The sequence below is a fragment of the Haemaphysalis longicornis genome, unplaced genomic scaffold (assembly GCF_048455015.1).
Source record: "Haemaphysalis longicornis isolate Haplotype H1 unplaced genomic scaffold, Haemaphysalis longicornis Haplotype H1 scaffold_3, whole genome shotgun sequence".
Lineage (NCBI taxonomy): Eukaryota > Metazoa > Arthropoda > Arachnida > Ixodida > Ixodidae > Haemaphysalis > Haemaphysalis longicornis.
In genome coordinates this window covers 78,748,227-78,775,648 of record NW_027526335.1, presented here as the reverse complement: position 1 = coordinate 78,775,648, position 27,422 = coordinate 78,748,227, and the positions used below count along the sequence as shown (strand labels likewise).

General features: G+C 48.5%; 1 protein-coding gene across 2 annotated transcripts; it reads right to left on the bottom strand.

Moving 5' to 3' along the window:
* Positions 1–7,508: 7,508 nt before the first annotated feature.
* Positions 7,509–26,892, bottom strand: LOC144174695 (dehydrodolichyl diphosphate synthase complex subunit nus1-like). 2 transcript variants are annotated; one of them, XM_077703517.1, is made up of 7 exons: positions 26,708–26,892; positions 22,459–22,647; positions 20,262–20,624; positions 18,275–18,382; positions 15,877–16,056; positions 13,018–13,120; positions 7,509–7,879 (listed from the first exon to the last, which is right to left on the bottom strand). In XM_077703517.1, exons 3-7 carry the CDS (start codon positions 20,617–20,619, stop codon positions 7,789–7,791), a joined length of 840 nt encoding a protein of 279 aa, XP_077559643.1. In that variant the 5' UTR covers positions 20,620–20,624; positions 22,459–22,647; positions 26,708–26,892; the 3' UTR covers positions 7,509–7,788. The 2 variants fall into 2 exon arrangements, with proteins under 2 accessions (XP_077559643.1, XP_077559642.1); XM_077703516.1 differs by lacking the exon at positions 22,459–22,647 and having other exon boundaries at positions 7,512–7,879; positions 26,708–26,890.
* Positions 26,893–27,422: the final 530 nt, after the last annotated feature.

Genomic DNA, 27,422 nt, shown 5'->3' with positions numbered 1-27,422 from the left:
AGGAGGCTCATACCGTGTTCGCGAGGCATTGACGACGCTCCGCAGAAAGTGGACGTCGTGCGAGGTGCGGTACGTGGGGTTGGTCGTTGTCACATGGAAGAACTGAAGGACGACGTAGGTGCAGTACTCGAAAGGCGTGAACGCGGCGTGGTAGAAGAGGCGCTCCCGGAAGTGCTTGTTCTGCAGGATGCAGATCACGGGCCTCTGAAGCAGCAGCTGGTCGTCGTATCTGGGCGGCGGAACACCCTCGACCCTGAGGGCACAGGAACGGTGCGAAGTGCGTCTTATGAATCAGCGGCCAACGCCTTTCCCGCACACGCTTTTTCGGTTCATTCTAGGAGTAGGCTTACCAGTCTTGCGTTGTCACGAAAATTCTCATCTGCGCTATTCGAAGCTAACGTGGCTTCTCTAGAACAAAAAATGATTTCAAATCGTATACTCTGCTGCGTACGTTCAACGTTTGCAATTCGCAGCGCTTGCTCGAAATGTTTTCGCGCCACAAAATCAGCTTCATCATGCGTGCCTACCTGAGCTGCAGGAGCTGCTTGAATCTAAATCAATTCAATCGAAGCATGTTAATTACGCGCTCGTCGCATTAGTCGTACTTTTGGATGTTCTTTAATTTGGCGCCCGCTACGACCGGCTAATTACGAACTTTGGGTACACCCATGGATGGAGGTTTCAAAGTCTCATAGGTGTCAAAGGTTCTTTCTGTGGGGCTGGAGCTGCAGCTCCAGCCTCACAGAAAGTACCTGCTTGAAACTATGCCGACCTTAATCAGAAAAGTAGGCATGAGGACTGCTTTTCGCTGGCTTGCTTTCCCACGCTGTACCCTTCCCCCATTTCTTCCCAACCATTCTTCTGACTCTTTGAATAAATGTGTGTTCATTCCATTCGATTGAATGGGATATTTTTACGGCTGTCCGGTGATCCCAGTAACGTCGCCGGATAAGTGAGATATAAACGGTCCTATTGGGTTCCCGAGAGTCCCACGCAGTGCCAGAAAAAGTTGCACGGCTTACTTCGGCGGGATGAACGGGATGCGCGGAGGAGGCTGTTGGCAGAGCTGCTCGTGGTCGACGCTGCGGTGGGCCTCGCCGTGACTGTCCGGAGCGCTGCTGCCATGTCCGCCCATAGAGGGCGACGCTATGAGCACCGTGGTTGCCGTGGCCAGCACGAACGAAACGAGGCCAGCCAAGGACCAGACGGCGCGTGCGCTCAGCATGGTTCGCCAAGTCCGCACGATCGTCCCGTCTGGGCCAGCTAGCCGCAGCACGTCCGGCTCCACCGCCGAGTCGTCTTCGGCCATTAATGAGCGGCATCAAGCTGGGGTCGCTGAGCACAACGCTGTTAGGCCTAGCTGTCACTCGAGAGTATAAGGTGCGGCGGGAATGTAGTTAAAACGACAGACAACCGATTTTTGTCGGGTATATGTTCTCTAGCTCGAATGAAAGCCTGCGTTTTATATAGTGGGATAAGCACAAACAATTTATAAACAAATTGGCTTAAATCATTTTAATTTGGCACTAAACTTTCCGAGATCTGAAAGGTGGCAGTTCATAGTGTACAAACGTGGCACTACATTACCTCTTCTGGTCACGTGGCCTGCGATCCTTGCAGCATTGAAACTGCTGAAACGTTTATTCACTTATTGAAAACCTTTTAACACAAGTATTTGTATAAGTTTAAATTGTTTATGCGTTTCAACCATTCTTTTGAAAATTTGAAAGACAGGCCAGCCGCCGCCGCGTCGCCGCTGGATTGCTTTCAGTGCGGCTCACTGAACCTCCATACCCAGAATAAACGGCAGCGTTCATTAAACAGACCCAGTGAAGGAGCAGATTGTTTGACGGTTCTGCCTGAGTCAGGGGCGTTTCTTCTGCCGAAATATTCGTTTTCAGTTTCCAAAAACGCCGACAGCAGCTTAAAAAAGAAGAGGACGCGCCTGGGGAGAACAGAACTGCCGACGTCTACAACATGAAGCCAGCTTTCTATTTCTCGTCCATCCCAACAGATGGCGCCTTCGTGCAAAATATAGTATGTTACACTAGGCCATCAATACATACAGCTGGCTGCTTCTAGTGATCCAAAAACCTTAAAGGAATAAGAAAGCCTGCAATTTGCATTTTTAAGCCGATAACAAGTTTTTAAATATCACTTTTCATCTCGCATGCAGACAAAAGTATGTTGCCGCGCTGCTGTATGTCATGGTTGCCAGCATTATTTTTGGGAGGGCACGTGCGGCTCGTAGATCTAAAAATTTCGATTTAAAAATTTATAGGCCCTATCAGCAAAACCGTTTCGCCTTAAGGTGTTTTAAGGGATGCCCTTTCATTTGAGATAAATAACATATACTCGACAAAAATCGGTTGTCTGTCCCTTTAAATGGATTGTGACACCAAATTTTAAGTCTGTAAAAAGACGATGGATGAGTGCGCACGTACGTCAGTGCGCCTTTTATCCAGCGGTTGTGCAAGGGCACTCAACACGAAGTGCTGAGTACAGCGAACGTTTATGATATATTTAATTCGCTTCTAAAAAGTACGGAAATGCTTGTTCGAGAGATCGGGACCCATCGCTCCGGCCACTAACCATGACGTCGATGTATTTCCAGCATAGCAAAGTTTCAGTGACGTCATACTACGTTAGCGATTCGAGCGGCGTCGACGGGAACCACAGTTACCACAGCTACCCGTTTGGTCCGATCAGTAAGCGAGGGCGAGCCAGAGTTCCTCTGAGCTGAATAGAGGAACTCTAGCTCGAAATCGTTTGCTGATTGATTGATTGATTGATTGATTGATTGATTGATTGATTGATTGATTGATTGATTGATTGATTGATTGATTGATTGATTGTGGGGTTCAACGCGCCGACGCTTCACAGGCGATGAGGCGCGCCGTAGTGGAGGGCTCCGGATTAATTTTGACCACCTGGGGATCTTTATCGTGCGCCGAAATCTCGGCCACGCGGGCGTCACTTTTCGCCTCCATCAGAAAAGCGGCCGCCGTGGCCGGGAATCAAACCCGCGTCCCCACTCGCTTGCTGACCCGACCAAACAGGTAACTGTGCACCTGGGATTCACGCTAGAGGAACCCTAGTGCGAGCGATGCGCGAGCCCCATGTTCCGCTCCGAACGGAGGTCAGAGCTTTTGCTCTCGATCTACAAACGAGTCGATCCGCGGCGGCGGAGGCGGCAGGATTTCGTTAGCTCATGGTGCAGCTGGCGGCGTTCTCGAGCAGTTTTAGGCACTCTATTTTTATGTCTTTTTATTACACCGGACGCGAAAACGCGCCGCGCACACGACAGGCGCACTTACGGAGCCGCAGGGTCGTTGTGCAGGCGGTGGCCGCGGCCGCGAAGTGGTGCAGGCAGGCGCAGGTAGCCCGAGCGATAGCTCGTTACCGCTCTACTAAATGGGACTCAAGTCCAAACAAAGCTGTCAATACGAGAAAGGAGGTGATGATGTGGTGGCCAATTGCATTAACAATCGTCATTTGCACCGCTTGCAAGAGCTGCAATCGAGCATCTGCCGCAGTGTTAAGCCTAACATCTGTAGGCGGACCTGTAGGCAGACCGGCCGGCTGCTCCCAGCGCGCTTCTCCCCGCCCACTGCCTCGCGCGTCGTTCTCTAGCCGCGGCAGCAGTCAGCCGCTTTTTGGGCGGCTGACGAGATCAGTATACGTAGGGGATTTAGCGGAAACTGCCGGCCATGCGGAGATCGCGATAACGATGGGCCCGTTTTGTTTCCAAGTAATTAAATTCTGATGTGTGTACTCAACGCGACACGCTCGTTTTCAAATGGGGCCTTGCTAAACGTCCACCATTTCCTCCCACAAAAATTCTTGGTGCGCTTTATTATGCAGTTGAAGCTTGTTCACCTCTTACAGAACTTTATGATACACTATCGCTGCATTCTTTCGCAGGGTGTGATATATATGCACTGCTTGAAGAAGAGTCGGTACGTGTGTATAAACATAGGTAGGCGTAATCACTTCACATCATGCATAAGACACAGTGGCGTAGCGATTAAGGGGTTTTGCTGCTATTCATAGGAGATGATACGAGCCCAGGAGAAATTTCTAAGATAGAGATACAAGACACCCGTGAGTAGCACATGTTTCCCATAGTCTTGCTTAATCACGCATCTTAAACAAAATCTTATTATTGCTAAGTATTCAGTTTTAATTAGAACTTAATGATTGTCTTGAAGAACCTATAATTTGATCAAAATGCCCAGCCCTATGGTGTAGCCCTGGGCGTGCCGGTAGCGAGTGAAAATGCCTTGATGAGCAGCACAGACCAGCGAAGGTACGGCACATCTGAACATTCGAAGCCGTTTTTTTAAAGCAGGTTATGTATATAGGCAGCCGGATTGTGCCATTCTACTCGTGCAAGACATCGTACGCTACTTACCCAACCGAATATTTCGAGTCTTGGAGAAGCAACGCCGTTGAAGAATTTGACGATGATGATGTTCCTTGCTGAATGGATGCTCGTGCCTCTTCTTCTTTGCCTTTCTTTCTAACGCATACCCACATAGGAAAATTGGCCGTGATATATGATCTACATTTAAATGGATACGTACTCACCAACGATTGGTTGGAAAAGGACTACATTTATCAGTACAGGTGAGGGAGAAATAAAGTGGCTGCTGCTGAAACAAACTTACTTTTATACTTCTACCTTTTTGCCTTTTTAATTAAGCGTTTATTTTTGCCCATAGAATAATGATAGTGTTGAATAGCTTGTATTGATAAAGGGAAGGCCTCTGGGTCATTGGGTAATTAGGAAGAAAGGGGGACGGGCACGGGAAGAAAAAAACGGGCCACCTCCACTAACGTGAAACCTGGGGAGGGGCGAACCATGCAGTGTATAAGTGCATTCAAAGGTTGTAAGTCTCTCTCCTGCCACACGGCACGCGCTGATTGGGCGCCGGAGAAGCGCTGGTGGGAGGTGCAATCGCGCACTTGCTGAGGCGGGGGCGCCCTCTCTTGCATTGAACCGGATTTAAGCAATTTGCATGCCCCATCGGCCCAAGTTTGGGGTAGTGGCACGGGTCTACGTGAGCGCAGTGCAATGCCCGCGCCTCGCCCTGGGCGGCGGCTCTTACAAACGCACTTTCCCACACCGCACTTTCCTTGTGAACACCCACCCACACCAACTGGCCTCCCCCCCCCCTGCCCTTCATGTAGCGCGCTGGACACACTCTTCCACTCCCTAGAGCTGTGAGTGTCCGCGTGACCCCTTCCCCCTTTCCCCTCCTCCTCTCACAGGGAGTGGAGAGCGCTTAAACTTTGACTAGTAGAACAAGGACGAAAAAGACTACAAAACAGGACGAAGCGTAGTCTTTTGTAGCCTTTCTCGTACTTGTTCTACTAGTCAAAGTTTAAGGGCTCTCCACTCAATCTATGCAGCACCAACTAGCCCCTGCAGATGCCCTGTTAACGTTAATCTCACAGGGAGCAAACTCTGGGGAGCTCTGACCTGGCTACACAAGAAACCGTCACGGCCAGAGCCCTGGACGTCGCAAGGGCCTCCGCCACCGCCGTAACCTGAACCCAATGTTAAAAAATTTCCCCGCATTTCCCCGAGGGGAAGAATGGGAAAGTGCGAATGCAGGAGTTGAATTTGCGCGGTTCGGTAATGTTCGCGGAAGAGAGATCACACACACACACACACAACTACAAAGAAAGAAAGATACATTTATTCACAGACACCTATTTGTGTTGTCGTTGTACTTGATTGCTAGAGCGAATCTCAGCTTTGAAATTTCGTGTCAGTACTCCTTTAAGCGGGTGCATTAGCCCTTCTCACGCCCGATTCCTGGCCAATCCCCCACGTGTGTATGTGCCATGCACAGACACCTATTTGTGTTGTCGTTGTACTTGATTGCTAGAGCGGATCTCAGCTTTGAAATTTCGTGTCAGTACTCCTTTAAGCGGGTGCATTAGCCCTTCTCACGCCCGATTCCGGGCCAATCCCCCACGTGGGTATGTGCCATGTCAGCGGCCAGGCAGCGCGCGCCCATCTCCCCCCGTTGCCAAGGAAGACGAGGAGATTCCTGGCCAATCTCCCACGTGGGTATGTGCCATCTCCCCCCGTTGCCAAGGAAGACGAGGAGCGCGCGCACCTGCAGCTATTGCTATGTGAACGGACGGCGGTCAACGGAATTCAGGGTCGCTTATAAAGTGCATTCACACTTAATAAAGTGGCTACTAATACCACTACTACTCCACAGACGCACGGCGCACACTCGTACGCACGAACCCACAGAAACACGTATAGTAATGAAGCTTGAAAGCGTCCTCATGGCCCTTCGTTAGCTGGTGGGATCTTTGGAATCATTGACAAATGATGATTCGTGGGGATGCGTAGGCACACAAATAAACTTTTTGGTAGGTCATTGTATCGCTTAGTATATGGGTGAACACAGTGAACACGCACAAAATTTTGTGCCCTTCCACCCTGTAGAGGCGGATGGCCAGCGAAGCTGGGTGCAGTCCAAGCAGTGCACGAAACAAAAACATGTTTTGTTCGTAATTCCCGACTGAGCATACTTCCTATAGCCCATCAGAAGCTGGGTGCAGTCCAAGCAGTGCACGAAACAAAAACATGTTTTGTTCGTAATTCCCGACTGAGCATACTTCCTATAGCCCATCAGAAGCTGGGTGCAGTCCAAGCAGTGCACGAAACAAAAACATGTTTTGTTCGTAATTCCCGACTGAGCATACTTCCTATAGCCCATCAGAAGCTGGGTGCAGTCCAAGCAGTGCACGAAACAAAAACATGTTTTGTTCGTAATTCCCGACTGAGCATACTTCCTATAGCCCATCAGCTGAAATAAACTTAGGAGGACTAGAGTTTTATTCCCGTGGACAAACATGGGGCTGATGTATTGTATAACTATACAAAGAAAAATAGCACCGATATAATATCGCCCTCCGACTTCAGTTACGGGTCTACGATGCAAGTTTCCTCAGAGTTTTCAGCCACTCACTGGAATAAAACCCTAGTCCTTCTAGGTTTAATTCAGCTAATTGGCTAGGAACATCATCAGCTCTGCCGCGTCGTAGGCATCTTAGTGTTTGTGTAACAGACCATCCTAAGCTGCATGACCCCTCGAGGACAGCAGTGAGGTCACAGTGGGATAAATAAACTGGATAAATATCCAGCACAACGTGATAAAAGAAGTTGTTACTCACTCTCACTCACTCATGACGGGCATGCCGCCCGTGAGCGCGTGATGCGTGTGCACGCCGCACACCCCTCCCCCGCTACCCGTGCACGCATAAGCGGCAACCGGTGACGTGCGCATGCCTAGACGTGAAAGACACTGGGCAGAATGTCGCTCCGAGCGCGTCGTGCTGGAAGGGAAAAACACCGGCAAGAACGTCACACCAGGTGCCCTTGCAGAACGAAACACGAAGCACTAACTCTTGGGTGCTAAACATTTCTGGTCCACGCTGATTTATTCACACGCGCTATGTGTGGGAACCACACTCATGTCATCAATTTAAAACCGATATCCTTGAAAGCAGAACCAGAGATTACTTTATTCAGTTCACTTTTATTCAGGTACACGTTTTCAGCTTGTGCTTCCGTAATTTATTATACGTGTAGATAACGGTGGAAGAAACTTTGTTGTACAAAGAGCGTTTCTTTAAAGCTGTTGCCTTTTTCTTGTAACAAAGAACTGCGAGTGATTATAGTAGCGACGTATGTAAACGTGTACTATAACATTTGTGTTTCAGATGATGCCCACGCAATTATGCTCCGACCACGGATATTCACTTGCCGAAGCGCTTTTCGATTGTGTCGTACGCCTCCAGAACTTCGATGAACTCGGAGAGTAGCACGTCCCTGTGGCTTCCCAGGTCCCTGGTGGCGGGGGATACAAAAAGGGAGAGAAATGAGTCACTCCACACTGTGAAGGTGGACGTATACCACAGCAGCTAGAGTTGCCACCTGCCCGGTTTTGAACCGGTTGCCAGTCTGCACTTCAAAACCGGCCGTCATTGGCCGGTTTTTTGGCCCTCGTGCCGTGATTATGTCCGTTTTGGCGTTTTACAAGCGTCAATTCAACAACTAAGATGGTAAATATGTGTCGACAAGCTGCGCAAAGACACGCGAGCAGAGAAAATACGCGGGCGAGCGCGCTGCCTGAGATGGAGGGGGACCTAAGATGGGAACAAAAGAACAAAATGCTGCCGCCGCGGCCAGCAATTGCGGTTACTTTTCAGTGAAGCACATACAGAGCAATAACCAAGCTCTCAATCACTTTCAGTACAAAGGTTATGTTGATTTCTCTCTAAGAAAAATGCTACAATGAATGGCACTGCATGTCAAAAACATGGCGTCTTTTTTTCAACACAAATTTAATATTCTATATACCACGCCCTCCCCCCCCCCCCCCCCCCCGTCCCGAAGGGCCGGTTTTTTTTTTTTTTTTCAGGGAAAGGTGGCAACCCTAACAGCAGCGCTGGTAACACAGAATTTTGGACGAAGCACAAATACATTTAATATTGCGCAAGCAACGGATGGAGCAATCCGGCAAATTTTTCGGGTCGCTTTGTGATCAGAGCGGCGATAGAAGAGAGAGGACGGAAATAGAGTGGAGAGAGCTATCGGGCGGAGATAGCGACCTTCGAGAGTCGCCAGGGTGACGCGGCTGCCGTTGCTCTTAAAGGAGCCATGAAGAGAAAACAGAAGTTTGTTTTATTCGAAAGATTAGGTGTTTCATAGTACCCCAAGCGCTTTCCCGGAAGCAAATGATGCTTTATTCACTGAGAAATAAGGCAATTTAAGCCAAAATTTTAAATCTCCCGCTAAAATTGCACATTTGGTGACGTGAGCAATGGTGTCACACGGGCCGGTCCATGAAACAGATACTTAGTATGTCGACTCCATATAGCACACACACGCGGGAGTCGACCGAGACGGCGGCCATTTTAAAAATGCTAGTAAAACCTAGTGCACCCGCAGCCCTAGTCATGGAATCGCCTGATCCGGAGAACAAAACTCTCGCCGAGGAGCTCGGGCTTGCATTTAACAACCTCACACCACTTGAACGCTCAACGCTTCTAAGTGCACGAGCGGCAAGAGTTGTGGGATACGCGGTGGACGGGAAAGCGACCATTCCGCGATAGCCACAACAGACGAACGCCCTGCCGTCGGCACCGCTGCCTCGTCAGCGCCGTCGCCACGGACGAATACAGACTGGTACGTATGTGCCGTATTTTTATTACGGTTAATAATAGTTCAACTTCAGTAGCAGTATCGCTTATGCCAGTTGGCCGGTGTCGTGTATGGAAAGCCGTTCGCGCGAGCTCTCTGCTTCGACCAGAAAGATACGAGCGTCAATGCGCGGTGTTTACGGCATTTTTCCTCCAAGGTCAGAGCGCCTCGAACCCGAAAATTCGTCTGCGCGACGGCGAGATGTCGAGCTCGGCCAGGCGGTTGTTTCGTACGCATTGGCGCACACGCTTGCGTGTTCGTTCGGAACTTCAACCGTTTACTCCACCGTTCTTTGTCATAAAAAGAATGTGCAGTATGTTTCACGGGCATTTAGCTCGTTATGCAAACTGTAAGCCCTGCCTAACATGCGTTTGCTTTTGCCGGCCTCCGCCAATCGCAGAGCTTAGCCCATGTGACGGCATAGGTTCTGTTGCGGGAAATGAGCTGGTGGGTCGCATGACCATTCCCGTTTTTCCTAATTATGTAGCTTATTTGAGCGAAGTTTGCGTTATAAGTGGTGTCGTTATGGTTCTAACGAGGCAATCTTTCGAATGAACCAAACTTGTGTTTTCTCTTCATGGCTCCTTTAACTGCCCCTCCCCACTCACTATCCTTCCCGCGTGCTCCTGGCTTGGGCCGTGTCCGCCGGCGCGCTCCACAACGCCGATAAGCGGCTTAACAAGGAAGGAAGGAAAAACCCTAAAAGAATGGCAGGAATGTTAACCAGACTAATGCTATGCTATCCTGCACGTGGGAAAGGGGAACAATGGGAAAAAAAGAATAAAACAGAGAAAGGAAGAGAAGGTGAGGGCAGAGCGTAAAGAGGTGTGGCCATCGGGACACTGTAGACAAAAGAGCTCAGCGAGTTGACGGAGTGTACAATCTCTTGTGCTACAGTATTTTGTACAAGGTCGTAGTTTTTAGGAAGCACAGGAGCGCTTTTGTCGCCTTGTGCGTAGATGGCGGAGAAGGCCAGTGTCCAAGGATATTCTCTTCAGAGAACGGCCATCGGGAGTCTAACTTCCGTAGAGTTGAAGAGAGCTGACTTCTTTCCGATGAAAAACGTGGACACTCGCATAGAACATGGCGAATGGTCTCCAGTGTGTCACAGACTTCACACGCCTCACTGGCTGCCATTCCTATCAAATAGGAGTAAGCATTTGTGAATGCGACTCCAAGCCAGAGACGACAAGAATGATTGCATCAGACCGTACAAGGCCTAATGGAAGAGGATGCTGAGGATGCGGGTTGGCAAAGGATGATCACGAGCTATGACAATGGTTGCAGCTGTTGTCGTGCACCGTTGTAGGCCAAGGCAAGTTCGGAGGATGCGGGTCCAGGGCATTAATACGAGCGCTTGTGAAATCTTGGGTTGTCCATTTGATAGAGTGGTCTCCCGGGCAAGTTTGCAGAGAATCCTAGCGTCGTCCGTCCTGGATAAGGCGATGGATATGGTCTCCGTTTTTTGTGTGTGCGTGCGCGCGTGCGCGCGTTTGTGTGCGTGTGTGTGTGTGTGTGAGAGAGAGAGAGAGAAGAGAGAGAGAGAGAGAGAGAGAGAGAGAGAGAGAGAGAGAGAGAGAGAGAGAGAGAGAGAGAGAGAGAGAGAGAGAGAGAGAGAGAGAGAGAGAGAGAGAGAGAGAGAGAGAGAGAGAGAGAGAGAGAGAGAGAGAGAGAGAGAGGCCACTGGAAAGCAATGTCATGACCCGCTTGCGCAGCACGGTCGCACAATAGTGTTGTTTCTTCAGCAGCTGTTCATGAGGCCCATGGCACAGGGCTGACTGAAGCGATTGAAGATAAGGCTTTAAGTCGCAGAGGATCGCCCATCGTCGGCATGAGGTTTTCTGTGAACGGCGCAACTCAAAGGCGCAATGGTGTAAAGGGCGCAACGGATGGCGGCAAGTTAGGTATGTAGCCATGGAAATGGTAAGATGGGCTATTTTGAATTCTGTGGACATCGACATTCGTGGTATAACAACGGCGCCGGCAGAACCAGATGTTGTTACAGAGCCATCGGTGTAAATATGGGTGCGGTCACTGTATCTCTCATGCAGATAAATGAGAGTTAGCTGCTGTAGTGCTGGCGTTGCAAAATCTCGCTTCTTCGTTAAGCCTGGAATAGCAAGGCATGTTCGAGGCTGCGTCGCACACCAAAGCAAGGGCAGCGGCCTCATCGCAGGCGTATAGTTGTATGGCATGCTGGTGATGTGGGCAGCTAGAATCTTTGCAAAAGACGCATGGTTGCGTTTAGATGGCATACTAGCGAGGTGGGGATCAGGCAGTCTGGTTAAGTGCCTAATATGCGCCCTGAATGTATCAATTGTCACGTAAGTTGGCAAAGGATGATCACGAGCTATGACAATGGTTGCAGCTGTTGTCGTGCACCGTTGTAGGCCAAGGCAAGTTCGGAGGGAGTGCACTTGTATGCCTTGCAGTGCCTGAATATTTGTGCGGCATGCGTACCAAAAATACAAGCAGGTTGCACCGTAGGGAGCCCAAGAATAATGCGTTGTAGAGCTGTAATACCCGCCGCGGTGGCTCAGTGCACTAAGGCGTTGCGCTGCTGAGCACGAGGTCGCGGGTTCGATTCCCGCGGCCGCGGCGGCCGCTTTTCTGATGGAGGCGAAAAGCGATAACGCCCGTGCCCAGGTGGTAAAAATCAATCCGGAGCCCTCCACTATATACGGCGTGCCTCATCGCCTGCGTTGCGTCGGCGCGTTAAACCCTACAATCAATCCGTATAGCTGCAACATTGATTTTATGGGCGTTCCCCCCACCAATGAACTGGAGAATTTGGGCCGCTGCAGACAGCCTTTTCTTCAAACAACGCACGGGGGGGCTCCAAGAAAAATCTCTGTCGACAACCACGTCGAGAACCTTGTGATAGTTCACAAAAGAGACCCTTTCGCCACCGATTGATAACGGGTAGGCATACTTAGGCTTCCATGAAAACGCAATAACTGCCCATTTACTGATACACACTACCAATCCCTGGTTATGCAGATATGAATTGGTCAAGTCTGCAGCTTTTTGCCGGCACGCATGCACGTGCCGTCGAGTCACTCCATCTGCCCGGATGCAAATATCATCCGCGTAAATCGACAGATGAGCCGTTCTTAGAAGGGAGCTTGCCAGGCCGGTGAGTGTTAGGTTGGACAATGTGGGGTGCAAGACGCCTCCCTAAGATACACCGTGGTGGGTATTATGGGTACACCATGGTGGGTATTAAGGTACATCGTGGTGGGTACACCGTGGGGGGTATTGTGTATTGCCGTTGGGCCATCTTGAGTCATTACAAAGAATGACTGCCTGCCCAGCTGCCTACAGTGCTTTAAGAATGGCATCATGCTCCACGTCGTCGTTCGTTCCTTTCACAAAACGTTCATACTGCAGGCGTCGACACTGGGCAACAATTACAACAACAAACACAATGACGGTTTTTCGCCGAATGACGCACCTGAAGCCTTGATAAGCTCAGATTGTATGTACTCGGCGGACCATCGCATTGCTGAAGGTAGAGATGGGCAAGGAGGTGCGGAGGATAGAACTGACTAACGTTTTCATTAAATCCTATTTAGGACATCCAGGCAGGGCATGCTTTAAGGATTAAGGAGCACCGGTGGTGCGCCTATAGACTTCGCTGAGTCTTCTCTCATCATCTGTGGGATATTCCTCCACATTACGAGCGTAAAACCGTGTTCTGCTCTAGGAAAACGCGAAAGGATCATTCTCGGCGGGAGTTAACCCCGTACGTATGGCGAGAAGTCTTGCAAATGTGTACTCACAGAATCTCGCTGTAGTTTATGTGCCACGGGGGATAGCCAAGCACGGAGCCAGAGCCTCCGAAGCGGATTGCAAGCTGTGGCTCCGGCATTCCTCTGTGCTGGGCTGGACAACAAAATCAAAGGGGCGACAAATGTAAGGCCTGGGCCACACGCGGCGCCTCTGAAAAATTTGTGTATGTTGTATAATACGAATGATACAAAAAAATTAGTCGTGAACACAACGGCCTCTTTGTTGTCACTAAATCCGATATCAAATTATAGAGCCAGACATCAACAGCTCCATGTTTGTCACAACATTATGCCTGGCGCTGCTTATGCTATGCACCCTTTAATTCGCAATACTTTGAAGGTAGCAGACGGGTGGACAGGGCGGTGGCCGAGAAGGAGCACTTTACACGCTGGAACCCGTTTCTGTAGTAAAAAACTTTCCTGTCCGGTGTCTGGGTGGCCAACTTCTTTTCTGCAGTTCTTGCAAGCAGTTTATGAGCGCTCCCACATGAATACTCAACGTGACTAAGTGAAGCATTTGAACTGAATTCAATTGAACTGCACTGAGTTCATTTTACTATTGGTGCACCTTTACATGGCATTGAACAGATACACGTGCAATGCCGACCTATCTTTACAACCCGCGGCCAATATATGCATGCAGCATTGGGAACAGTGAGGTACAAACGGTGCCATCACATAGGTTGATTGATTGATTGTAGGGTTTAACGCGCCGACGCAACGCAGTCGATGAGGCGTGCCGTAGTGGAGGGCTCCGGATAAAGTTTGCCGACCCGGGGATCTTTAACCCAGATACAGTTGTAAAGGGTGCTTGGGTTTCATACACGGAAACAAAGCAGGTTAATCTACCGGCGCAAAACATGGCCGTTGACTTCTTTTTAAATTTTAAGCAATGGCAGCGCAATACGGGCAGGTAGCACCGCGGAAATTCCTGCGGCCAGTGTTAAGGGGGTATTCGTCACTTTTGCAATGGTCACTACATCTTAAAGACGTACATCCCGTAATAATGGAGATGTGTATTCGTCACTTTCGCAAGGGTCACTACATGTTCAAGACATCCCGCTATAATGGATATTAATAAGCAATGGCACAGAATACGGAGTGACTTAGTTGCCATTGCGGCTTTGTAGGATGACATAGGCGCGCAGTGTACACCTTGGAGACGGGGCAAGTATTCGTGCTGTTTCCTGGAGCGCCAGTTCATTGCTAACGCAAACGTGTGGTTGTTTACACCAGGCAAGCAGAAAACATTTGCTTGAAGTGAGGCACGAGCCGACGAAAATTCCCCAGGCAAGCTAATGCCGCGGGGTCTTTCCGCGATTCGCGCATACATTCGTTCGAACTTCCTTGAGGTCTTCGCGTGTAAATATGTGCCCATTGTGGACTCAATGCCGTGTTTTGGCCCGGAAATATTTGCCAAGACTTCGTCTGGAAATTCTCCTTCAATACGGAGCTGCGGTTGGGTGTGCACAGTGCGAACGCCTATGGGAATGGGTTACGCCCACAAACGCCTGTACACGGCTGCGTGAACGGGCTGAAGTGGCTGGCCTATTGGGTTATGGTGAACTCTGTACGCCCGCGAGGAAAAAGCGAGGCATACAGTCAAACCCGATTATAACGAACCCGGATAGAGCGAAGTATGCTATATATCGAACAAAGAAAGATCAGTTACGGTAATACACACGAAACATATTCCTTATAACGAAGTTCACATCTGATATATCGAACTCGGCGCGCCTCTAATGCCGGCAAAATGCATGGTCTTGGAGCGGTGATCGAGCGGCGATTGACTGCGATGGAGATGTTGAGCCTCCCATGGAGCAACACGACTCCCGGCACTTTCCGTAACTGTTAACGACGCGACTGACTCACGATTAAACCCTCCCAGTCAGCAAGTCTGGACCAAGATGTAACAATCGGTGAACTGTGGGAAGAGCCCGCCAATGTTCCCGATGTTGTGCTGAAAGGAGTGCCCTTCGAGGACTGCCTGAGTGTCGACGACGACGTTTGCCCTCACTGTGAGCCCCTCGGACACCGACACCGTCGCCGATGCTGGCTGCTGGCGCTGCTGGAAGCACCAAAGAGGTTACGCGATATGACCAGTATAGAAAAATACCAAAATGCGTTCCCCCACAAAAACGAGTTGCGTACTCACGGCGTTACCTTTGGAGCGTTTTGGGTTTTTTATTATTTTTAAATGTTTCGATTGTGTCATAGCAGAGGTGACGAGTTTCGCACTTACCATTTTGTTGTTTTCGCGGGGGACAGCAATAATAAGAAATACGGGTCTGTTGTGGTCTACGGGAAAATATTATTTGCTCCTATGTTCCTCCCATGGCACCGCCAAATGGCGAATAAAACCAAACAAAGGAGCCGATCATCTCCCGTCGTTTTTCGAGCGATTTGAGTTCATTTCATCTATTGCATACCCTAAAAGACCTGGAAGCACTACATAAGGGTGGTCAGATGTTTGTAGGAATATATTGAACAGGAAAATAATTCTAAACAATATAAAAAAACGCGACAGCGCAAAACTGCAACCAAAAGAATATCTTGAAGGAGACAGCACACAATTTTTTTTAACGAAAGCAACACTGAAGTCATGCGAACAAATCGATACGGACAAAACCATGTATTTGTTGTATCTGAGCGCTATGAATATGAAGGTATAGCTCCAACTAACGTGGTGTGAATTAAATGGCAATAGTGATAATTGCGTTATTTAAAACCTCACACTGTTAATTAACAGAATCAATTCAACGATGCGCATTCTCACCAGCACAGCTGATAAGATCGTCGCCCGGAAAAAAACATTTGGCCAGGCGCACGGAGGACAGTGTGTAGACTTACCCTTAATGTATTTGTCAAGCGTCGTCTGATTCACACCGTCGTGGCCGAGGACACCGAACTTGTAGTCGTCGCAGATCTTCCTGAAGGCGTCCACGAGACCTCTTTTTCCGTCGACGGGCGTCAGCACGTACACTGGCATGCCCGACGGCTTTTCAGCACCGGTCGTCGCGTCTTCGCCAGCTAGAAAGGGAAATCGTCAGCCGGGAACAAACGCAGCCGATAGGGCCCATTTCACTGATTTAAGGGGGCCCTGCAACACTTTCGATAAGTGCTTTTACCTTTTCCTTCGCGTCTGCGACCACTGCGAAAGCTATAGTCATCGCCAGCACGGAGCAGCACTGCGTTATTTGCTCGTCGCACCAGATACGCCTTCCGCTTCTGCTTTGTTTGTGTGGCTTTATTTTTAAAGTTGCTATCGAAAATCGTTCATTGCTGCAACTGAAGGAAGACCGGCCAACAGCCGCTACATGACCTTAGTGGCGTAATTCGAGCCGTCGAAGAACGTCAAGACCGGAAAAGAGAGAAAAAAATTTTTGAACGAGTTTAAAAGTTATCTGATGAGAATAGAGCAGTAATTTTTGGCTGAAGTGCTTTGTGAACCCCTAATCTAAGTACAAGGTGTGTTGGGTGACTACGTTAGGCAAGCATTTAGGACTTCAAAAAAAGTTGCAAGAAGTGTTGCATGGTCCCTTTAAGGAGCAACGGTGGAGGATGGAGCAAGGAACAAGCATAGAAGCATGATTAAATTATTCATGTCCGTTCAAAATGCGGAATTATTTTAAATTTCTACCACGAAAATGACGCTGTTCTGTGTTAAGCTTTCAGACAGCCTAATTCGGCTGTCAGCTTTATGCATTCGTCAATATCTATGTTGCGCATTTTTGTTTTGTGCCGGGAAAAAATAGTGAGGTATTACAAGAAGTTTCCAGCTTTCTGTTGGATTCCTAGTGGAAATACGTGTTTTCACAACGACGGGGTACATTAACAATACGTGGTGCGTATGTGCCACTGGAATTGGTGCTTTCAAATGTGGCTGACCAGAAAATAGCAAAAAAGAAAGCCGCGTGATTAGATCACTTTTTCCTTTGTTTTGATGTTCTGAAACAATTTTTGTCGAGAGATTTGTGTTTTGAGACCCATTCGGCTGTGCTGCACTTGTTCTTTCCCTCTACAATTTTTCACCGGAACGGTTGCTGGCGCGTTAGGGAAGGTAGTGTCGGCCTACCGTTCTGTCCGATCAAACAACGCGGCAGCAGTACGTGATAGCACATAAAAATTCAGAGGCCTTGCCGAGGGCAACGATAGATAATCACGTCTCGGTGTGCGCCAAGACGTCATTGCGCGCCAGAAACTGAACAAGTAGGCTGTTGCAGTACATTTACTGCAGTGGGGCCTTGGAAGCACTTTACGCCCGAGGAGTTGCGAGGATCCAGTTTGTGACAGAATAATGGAGGGAGTCACGAAGGCGTCCAGGAAAAGACCAACGGAAAGCAGGCGCCCACCGCCGAACGAGAAAAGCGCTATGTTACTATCGGATCGCGGCGGAACAACCAAGACCATTACGATATTCCGGTTCTCAATGTGACCGCTCTTGGGATTTAGCGACGATTTGAAACCGTTGGCAGATGCATGTTCGCCAGTATAGGAGACGGCATTAAGAAATCATGCCCCCCTCCGTCTAACGAGGACGATGGTTGAAGGCGAAGCCTTCTCGTGACGGATTCTTTGGTTGTCCTCTGAGTTTGGACTGTTTCGACAATGTCGAATCTGAGCAATCGTATAGACGGCGGCTGCATAACGCGATTCTTCCAGGTTCGATTCCGGCCACCGCAAACATTTTTTTCCCTTTCACTTCACATATAATCATTCATCATCATCGTCAGAGAAAGTTGGCTCTCCTGCAGGGCGTTTTCGCGTTACAGACGCCATCAGTGATAGCACTAAAGCTTCCCTTTAAAAAAAAAGATCTGAGCACATTTATCATGTGTGCTACGTGTTTACGCCTGCTACGGGTCAGCAACAGGCGATCGTTCTCGACGCGAAGTTTATTGACGTGTCCACCGATACGGCCGCAATTAGCACCGCTCAAACTGAGGGAACGGCTGATGTCACCGCGGGACGGGTGCTTGCAGGTACGTCGTCTGATGTACGGGGTTGTGCTGACCGTACAGACAGTACGTATGCGTAGTGAGCGTGCCGGTGGTATGGCATTATTTTACCGCAATGCAGTATTACGATCGCAATGCAAAGGTAGCATGAGCTCAGCTGCGCCGTATTTTGGCATTATCGTTCAATCACCTGCAAGTTTTTTTAGAGTCAGCTGAAGTCGAAAAACAATAAAGGGCTCTGAGATGGGGCGTCTCTTCTAAGAGCTTGTTTTTATAGACAATATACGTACCTTCGACTCTTCCTACGACGAATGTGACAGCACTCTTCCTGCAACGGGCGTCTACCAAGGTGTTCTGCATGATTTTTTCCATGTTATCCAGTTTCTGTAACAATGTTCCTGCAAACGAAGGAAAGCTAAATTTACGTTAAGCCGTTGTCCAGTTGTAACATATCATATAACGAAGCAAATTATAACAGTGCATGTTCTTGTATTCGCTGGTGCTCAAATGTATACATAGGTGGTTTAAACGGTTAACACCCAGAAGAAAAGGGAGGAAGGGGCGGGTACAAAGAAAGGTAAGAGGGTGGTGCCAACGACGGGGCCGTTAATTTGGTTTTTGCTAAAATTGTTGGCGTTCTCTCATTCGTTGCAGCTGACTACGAACTTGTAAATGATTGGGATTTGGGAGAGCGATCTGTTGGAATTTCGAATGATAGTACCGCATTCACCCACCATGGTAAAGTTGGGCTTATAGTGTTTCTGAGTTCCGCAACGGGTGACTGGTTTGAAAATCGACTGCAGTTCCTCTACCTTTGATGGAGAGGAAATACGTAAACGCCTTGCGCGCACGACGTTTTGCGCTGGTTAAAAAACACCACCGCGCGGCCAGAAGTAAAGCCAGAACCATTCGCTATATACGTCACGCGTTATGCTTCCAGTTCGGCTTCGGCATGCTGAATGACAAATTCGATTTTAAATTTTAGTAAAGTGATATTGGAAGTTTATAATCTGTTATAGCCACGCATTCCGCATATAGCCAGATATTTCGATTTGTTACAGTACACCTTTCTCGTTCATCATTATCACTAACAGCCTACTCAGAGTGCAGGATGAAAAAAATAAACAAATGAAACAGTTACCAGGCACATATTTCGTGCTCACTTAGGTAATTAACCCGTCTGCTCTTATAGAACGGCTTAAACGAATGTACCTTTTTAACGCCGTCACGAGAGCATGCGCATGCAGGCGTTTCAATTAATTTTGGTGCTCTTATCAGAGTCGCTGCTGATGATGAATGCGGATATATTCATGTTGATTCGGATGTGGGCCCATCATTCGGTGGCCGCTGCCAAAGCGCTATGTCATCAAACAACCAATCAACCGCATTAGGAAACGCATCAGAATTCGTCAACAGCTCACCCCAAGAAAGGTCATTTGGCACGTAAAGTTGAAAAGCGAAGCACGTACGCGCTGTGCGTGCCAAGCAAGTCTTTTAGTCCAGGAGAATGGGTGCCTGTTTTTATTGGACAATGGTGTCAATGATTGCCACGACCGAAAGAGCCATCAATTGAGCTTGCTTTTCGCAATCGAGTGCTTTCCGTGGCGTAGAAAAGGTCCGTTTCTAGAATTGTTTGGCTACATATTGCAGTTAACATAAAGCTGAAGAACTGTGAAATGTTGTATCTTCGCTTCTTGTTCTCATTTTTTGTGCTTATTCGCTTCTTGTGCACACAACCCCGAATGAGCGAACACAAGAAAGCACGCAAAGCAACAAGGAATAGACGGAAGAATGAGCACTATATGGGTGAGTCGCCATCTCTGCATGCTTTAATTCACTGCATCGCGTCAAAACGATTTAATCTCGTTTACCTTCCTCATTTCGCTTGATAGGTCGATAAAAGAAATCGTTGTTGCTTTCTCATCGCGAGAGCATTCAAGAAAGGGAGCTCAAGCCCAATCTTCTGCTAAGTGCAGTTGAATCATCTCTGAATACTTTCCGACATTTAGCGGTAATCAGAGCTCTACGCGACATCCGTCCTCTGCTTACGTAAAGTTCTGCATGCCATCTACCAATCCGCACGAGCCAGCTAGCGGAACAGTAAATTCAGGCCAACAAAAAATCCGTATTGTGCTCAAGGTTACAGAAACGCCATGCCCCTTCTTTGTATAGCAGGAATACAGCGTTCGACACGCCCGGTCGAAGAGTTGTGGAAGCGGTGGTGAATTTAGCAGGTGACACCTTAGCATGATGTTGGGGCTGCGTTTGCAGACGTACCGTTGATGTCGTAGGCGGACACCGTCTCCACTCCCACGGCGAGGCACCAGAGTATGAGCTTGGCCACCGCCTCGAGCTCGACCGTGTCCTCTAGCACCAGCAGTCCGACGTTGCGCGGCTTGTCGGCCAGCTGCTGGGTGCGCTCCCTGAGGGCCACCAGCGCGGCGTAGCCCGAAGCAGAGTTCAGGTCCACGTGCTTGAGCCGGTGGCGCCACCTGCGCGCCGTGCGCCTCGCGGCCATGGCCGCCAGCGCGCAGTACTGGATGAGCACCAGGAGGGCGTAGCCGAACACGCCGGCCACGGACAGTGCCGCCTGCCGGAGTACTGTGACGGCATTCTGCACTTCCTCCTCGCCCATGACTCCTGCGTGCGTCCGACACGGAGTCACTACCGGTATTCCTCGCTTATCAGTTCTGGATTGCCCGCGGACTGCCCGGGGCGCGAACCGGCGCTCGATTTTCCCACGGATTCCTATGGACCTTCGGTCCGAAGGCAGTCCTCGGACTGCTAACGGTCTATCCAGGACTGGCAAATTGAGGAGGCCCCATTCCCCAAGGGGAACCAGCCACTGACAGTATCTTCGCTTTGGCTTGGCTGTTTGAAGCGTCTGTGCAGCGCACGTCTTCTAGGCTTAATTTGGTCGTTCCGTACGCGGCACTTATGGCCGACCTGCTGCCGCTGCATGCGTGTTCAGGGTGTCAAGAGTTAACAAACTTGCTTTCACTTCCAAAATAGAAGATGCAGGCTTAGGCTGGGAATAGGCAACCCCATTTCAATTCAACTTCGACTCTGGGGAATTAAAATTTGCGCTAATCCCGCTCTTTGTCGATTCCTAAGAATTGAGCAACCGAACCGAATTTCACACCTTAAATAATAGAAGCGTTTCTTTCAGTTGTACATTTTCTGAAATGTGCAGGATCTGCTTTGCAGCGCAATTAAAAAAAAAACGCATGCAGCAAATGCTCTTCGCTTCCACTTTTTCAGAGGGTCTGCCCGAAAACGTTCTGTTACAATTCGTAAAACGTTCTGTCGCGAGATGTCGTTTCAGTTCCTGCACCTTTCTCTAAAAATGTGTATGGCTGCGGGCTTCAGCTAGGATGAATCAATATGTACAAGGCTGGTGCCTTAAGTGAAGGGCGAAGGAGACTATTTCCCTATAGCTATCTGTTATGGCGATTGTTTTGTAGCTTAAATTGGGATGATTGACTGATTGATTATGAGGTTTAACGCGCCGACGCAACGCAGGCGATGAGGCGTGCCGTAGTGGAGGGCTCCGGATTAATTTTGACCACCTGGGAATCTTTAACGTGCGCCGTAATATCGTACACACGGGGGTTTTTGCTTTTGGCCTCCATCAGAAAAGCGGCAGCCGCGGCCAGGAATTGAACCCGCGTCCTCGTGCTCAGCAGCACAAAGCCTTCGCCGTTGAGCCACCGTGGCGGGTAAATTGAGATGAAGGCCTTGCGGGCAGTGACGGTCACATCAATCAATCAATCAATCAATCAATCAATCAATCAATCAATCAATCAATCAATCAATCAATCAATCAATCAATCAATCAATCAATCAATCAATCAATCAATCAATGTTTCCTATACTGCTGTGGAACAACGAAAAAAAGGGCCTGAGCGTTGGCGCACTGCAGAAAAACTACACAGGACGAAAGCACGCAAAAAATTACGATAGAAATGAGATTCACGAAATATCATTCGACTTAAAACGCATGTTTAACCGTTTTGCCAAAAGCCTCCAGCACGCAGCTTCGCTAGCTGCAGAATCAAGACCCTGTGTACCAAGAAGCGCGTTGGACGATTGGGGGCGCTTCGATTGGGCACAGCGGAGCGGAGACATGAACCGGTTACTGCACGTATGACAGGAAGGGAACAGCCGCCGGAGAGAAAAGCCAGAGAGAGACGGAGTCGGCTTGTCTTTTATCATAGAACATGCAGTGCGCCCTGCTTCGTGCCAAAATTCGTGCCTAATGCCTGCTTCGAAGAAATTTACAAGCCCAGAATATGAGGATAGGTGATGAGTGTAATCATAGCAACGCAAGCTCGCATAAACTTCTTAATCCTGTCCTTATAGTGGGCACGATATTTTTCCTTAGGGGAGACTGGCCACTGTGGCCAGTTTCTCATTCCACCAGATTACACGTCAGCTTGCGGTCGCCGAAGAGCATAAAGTTTCTGAAACTTACCTGGAGGGGAATCGGACGTTTGTGTCGACGCGATTCTGAAAATGGGCTCTGTGTCTACGGGAGGGAATCAGGGGTAGTGCGTATGTTCAACGTTGGCATGGCTGGCAACGGCCTTGCGGCTGCGTAAATTGAGTTTGAATGCGCAAGCACGTCCTTCCGAATGCCTCACAGGACCGACCGTGTAACGCCCTGCGTTTGCACAAAAATGCATATGTGGCGGAATTAAGTAATTTAATCATTATTATGATGTAAATAAAGACAGTTGCACGGTCAAAAAAACTTTAAACACAAGAACTGCGAAAAATAAAAACTTTAAATACTAAAGTGGAAGTAATGAAATAAAAATGCCTATTTTAAATACCGCCTAAGACAAAAAAAAAAGCCTTAAAAAAAGCTGAAACGAGAAAAAAAAAACGCGGGAAAGCACCAAGCGTGTAACGCCCTATAACTGCGAAAAATTGATAATTGTCGAAGTTAACAATTTTGATTGTAAAATAGTGTACATCGGCATTATTTGAAGAAAGAAGGGGACTTAAAAAGTGAAGCGGCGTGTACGAATGCTTACGAGCGAGTAGACAATTATTTGAACATCAGCGCATTTTTTCTTGTCTGAATATAACATGGAAGGGAATGTAGCATCACTATTGAATCATACTCTTCATACTCTGTACCGGAAAATACTTTTCTAAGCCGCCTGAGCGTAAAAATGAATGATTTCTTAAATTAGAAAAGAGCAGGCGCTCCGTCAAAGTTACCATACAATCATTATTATTATAGAAATTTTAAATACGCCAACTGTACTTTTTTCTTGCTTTTATTAATGACGTGACGGGAACAGAAAAGTTCTTAGACGAATCCTAAAGTCATTTTTGCACGAAAATAAAAAAAAATGCCACAGCTCGCTGTGACATTTTTTTACAGCCAGCTGTGAATGCTCCTGTGAATCCTCCTGTCACAGCTAGCTGTGACAGGAGCATTGCGTAGGCCGATACCTGGGTCTCTGCTTGCGCATTGCATTTAACTGTTCACGCGTTGGCGGCGGCAATTATGGTGGTTTACATTTTGCTCCTTGACAGTGCAGTGTCCCCAATGTTGGTGCTTCAGTGTTCGCTTCTTTCGGCCAGTGTAATGTCCCTGTGTTGGCTTTTTTTCCCCTCTCTCTCTTCTTCAAGCGATTACCACAGAGCAGTGCGCCATTGTCTCATTATTCTTGATTGGAATAGGTTCCGCAGTCGACGAGAACACGGACGTCCAGAGTTCCTGACCTTTCTTTCGCTGTTACAGGAACCACATATATTTCAGACTACAGCGCAGAAAACAAAAACACACACTGAAGGAGAGCTGCGCCTCAAGCAGCTGCCGTCTGACGTGATCGTACTGGGTTTTGCCCCGTCGGTCGGTCATGGCACTCTGTATCTTTGGCTCGGTTTTCAGCGCTGCGTATGTCCCTTTTTGGTCTCTGTGCGTTTTTTTTTTCTGCGCCGCATGGTGAGTCCTGTTAAAACAGCTAGCCCAAACTTCGACCTTACAAATATATCGCCTGCATCCTTAGCTTTCGTTTCCCTGTAGCCATTTCTTAACTGACTTTCCCCCGCAAAATAAGGTTATTTCGAATTTGAATTCCAGGTCAAGTTATTTCGAGTTGAAAGCCCCGTAACATCCAATTATTGCGTATGCTTTTCACTGCGCCCGCAAGTTCATACAAGTCGATTGATTGATTGTAGTGTTTAACGCGCTGACGCAACGCAGGCGATGAGGCGCGCCGTAGTAGAGGGCTCCGTATTAATTTTGAGCACCCGGGGATCTTTAACGTGCGCCGAAATCTCGTACACACGGGCGTTTTTGCTTTTCGCCTCCATCAGAAAAGCGGCCGCCGCGGCCGGGAAACGAACCCGCGACCTCGTGCTTAGCAGCGCAACGCCTTAGCCACTGAGCCACCGCGGCGGGTAGTTCATACAAATCACGTCAACCGGTGATTGCGTAAAAGCGCGTGGACACGTCGTCACCCTTTCTTGTCCACCTGGTCAACTAGTTTAATACATTTTTTTGCGTTAAAGTGCACTCGAATATCGATAATTCGAAGTCGCTTAATTGGAAGTTTCGGTTAATTGGAAGGGGTGTGCTCGTCCCGGAAATTTCACATGCAAATTAGTGGAAGAAATCGTTCAATAATTCGAAGCTAAAACCCAGTATATCGCTTAATTGGAAGTTATTTCGAATCAAACGCATCGAGGCGACCTTCATTTCTCGATAAAATTACAAATATTGAAGCGCCACAACAACCTCGGCGCCATCGTAACCGATGCAGCGCACAGTCGATAAAGAAAAAGGTCAGCTGACACTCGCGCAAGCGTACGCATCTGTCTCTCTTTTTCGGGTCTGCAACGTGATTATTGCGCACAGCGCCGTGCGAGCAGTTTGCGCGGTGGAGGGTTCAGGCTTGGAATTTAGAGATAGGTACAAAGTATATATCAGGGCAAACCGCGTCGTAAGCTCCGGTTGGCGACGAAAGCCGAGATTTTGAACAAAATCAAGAAGGGAGACGCGTTGCGGAATAATGGCAACGCTGTTATTGTGCTTCCTGTTTAGATGGAAGTTCGGGTAATTCGGAGTTCTTTGTGATCCACGCGTGGACTTCGTATTAACGGGAGTCGACCGTGTTTGGAACTTCACCATGGCGGCCCTCCGACACCAACATGGTTGCATGGTGTTTTAATTTTCCTTTCACGGGTTATTTTAAGTCCGAATATTATGCAAGTTGCACGATCCCTTATGTCACTCAACGCAAGAACCTTGAAGGCTCTTGATTTTTTTAATTTTTTAAATCTTTTTAGTGTTTTTTAGCAGAGTTCTGTGACGCAACCTGACTTGGTGAAATGTCTTTTAGACGATTTTAGGCACCTTAGAGCGCCTTTACTCCGAGTTGCCTCATGATGATGCCATCCAGTTCTTGGACCTGAATATTAAGGTGTTGCAGCGGCATGTGTGTTGGTCTTTTTCACCTCGGTCTCGTAAAGAACTGTTACCGTATGACTCGGCGCACACTCAAAGTTAGTTAAGCGGGCTATTGCCAGTCTCTGCCTAGAAACTGCCTTGCGGAAATCGTGCGCACACATGATGCAGTCAAGTTTTGAAAATCAGGTGCAGTGACTTTTGTCGGCTGGCTTCCCTCTGCCGGTCATAAATGCAGTGGCGGAAACCCTCCTTCAAAAAGTGAAGGGTAGTAAGCCTAGGACGAATGCGCAGCAAAGAAATGACAAGCGACATGAAGTGGTTCCGTACCTACACAAGGTGTCTCATAACCTGAAAAAAGTTGCGACGAGGTACGGTGCCACTGTCGTGTTTTCTACCCCGAGTAAGCTCAGCCAACTTTGCTCTCGCATTGCTACTAGTAGCAAAAAGAGGGCCCGTGAAAAACGACATGAGAAGCCGTTCGTTGATTGCGCTTTAGGGGTGGTTTACGAAATACCCCTCATGAAAGTCCTACATCGGCCAAACTGGGAGATGTTGAACGGCCGCCTAAGGGAGCATGCGCAAAATTTAAGGTCTAATAATGGCGCACATTTGACAGCGCATTGTGATTCCTGCGCAAACTGTGAGTCACGATTTTCCGAGACGAAGATACTTGGAAAAATCAGATATTAGAAGGCCCGAGAACTGCTCGAGGCGCATCGTACAAGATTGAAGGGAAGTGACTGCGTTAGTGATACTTCGGTGGTATTGTTCAAAGCTGAGGGGCGGTTTTTAGATAAATTCTTGCGCTGACGCTGTGAGCATGTCTATTTCGCATGTCGGGATGCATGTATAAATGTACGTTGCTGTCGTTGCTATTAAAACTGTCGGAAGTGCACATGTAGCGCCTGACCATGTTTTCTTTCTTGTGTGTTATTTATTTGCGCCACTCAGTATGTTCGTAGATCTAAACCAACACGGCAGCAACACGTCCTCTTGAAGGCTAACGTTACAGGCAGCCGGAAAACCATGTTTAGCAGAGTGCTGAACACCAAATAAACTGCAAATGAAAAAAAAATAGAGAAAGAATAACGAAGAAAAAACTGGACCGTGTATTCAACGCTTACTTTTTTTCAAGTAGGTTCACATCTCTACGTAAAGTTATTTCTACAAAAAGTCAAAATCGTCACTTGTTTCAGTTTTCCTTACTTCTACGCATTCCCCGCAACGTAACCGCTTGTATTTCGCGGAACTTGTCACATCTCGATGCGCACGATACTCATCCGAACTCACTCACCTGCCGATGACGCCTTTCGGTAGTCGAGCCTCGTCGGCTCTCCGTCGACTGGGCCGTCGGGAGGAAACTGTTTTTCCCGGTAGCCACAAAAAGACGGCAAGGCGCGACTAGTAGAGAGAGACAGTGAGAGAGGGGATGTTTTTTTCTTCCCTTCTGACACAAACGGAGGAAATGTCGGACAGCGACAGCGACAGCGAAGGAAATGTCCCTCGCTGATACCAGTTCGCTCGGGCGGCCGGTCACTACAAATAATTTTCGAAATGTGCGCAGTCGAACTTGCGAGCCAAAGCGCGACTCGGCTGCGGCTGCGGCGGCCGCTTTTCTGATGGAGGCGAAAAGCAAAAACGCCCGTGTGTACGAGCTTTTGGCGCACGTACGTTAAAGATACTCAGGTGGTCAAAATTAACCCGGAGTCCTCCACTACGGCGCGCCTCATCGCCTGCGTTGCGTCGGCGCGTTAAACCATACAATCAATCAATCAATCAATCATTCACCTTGCATGTCTGCTTGCGCTTCGCAGGTCAATCTTCCAACTTCGACGTCTGTATTTTTATACAGTTCCTGTGCGTTTGACAGCCTGACTTGCTGGAGAGGTATGTGCGCGAGGTGTCTATAGAACACGCACACGTACACGCACACACGCGTGCGTGTCAAATGAATTGAGCTGCCGTGTCAAAGGCGAGGGGACTCTGATCCTGCTCGTTGGAAAGCTGTG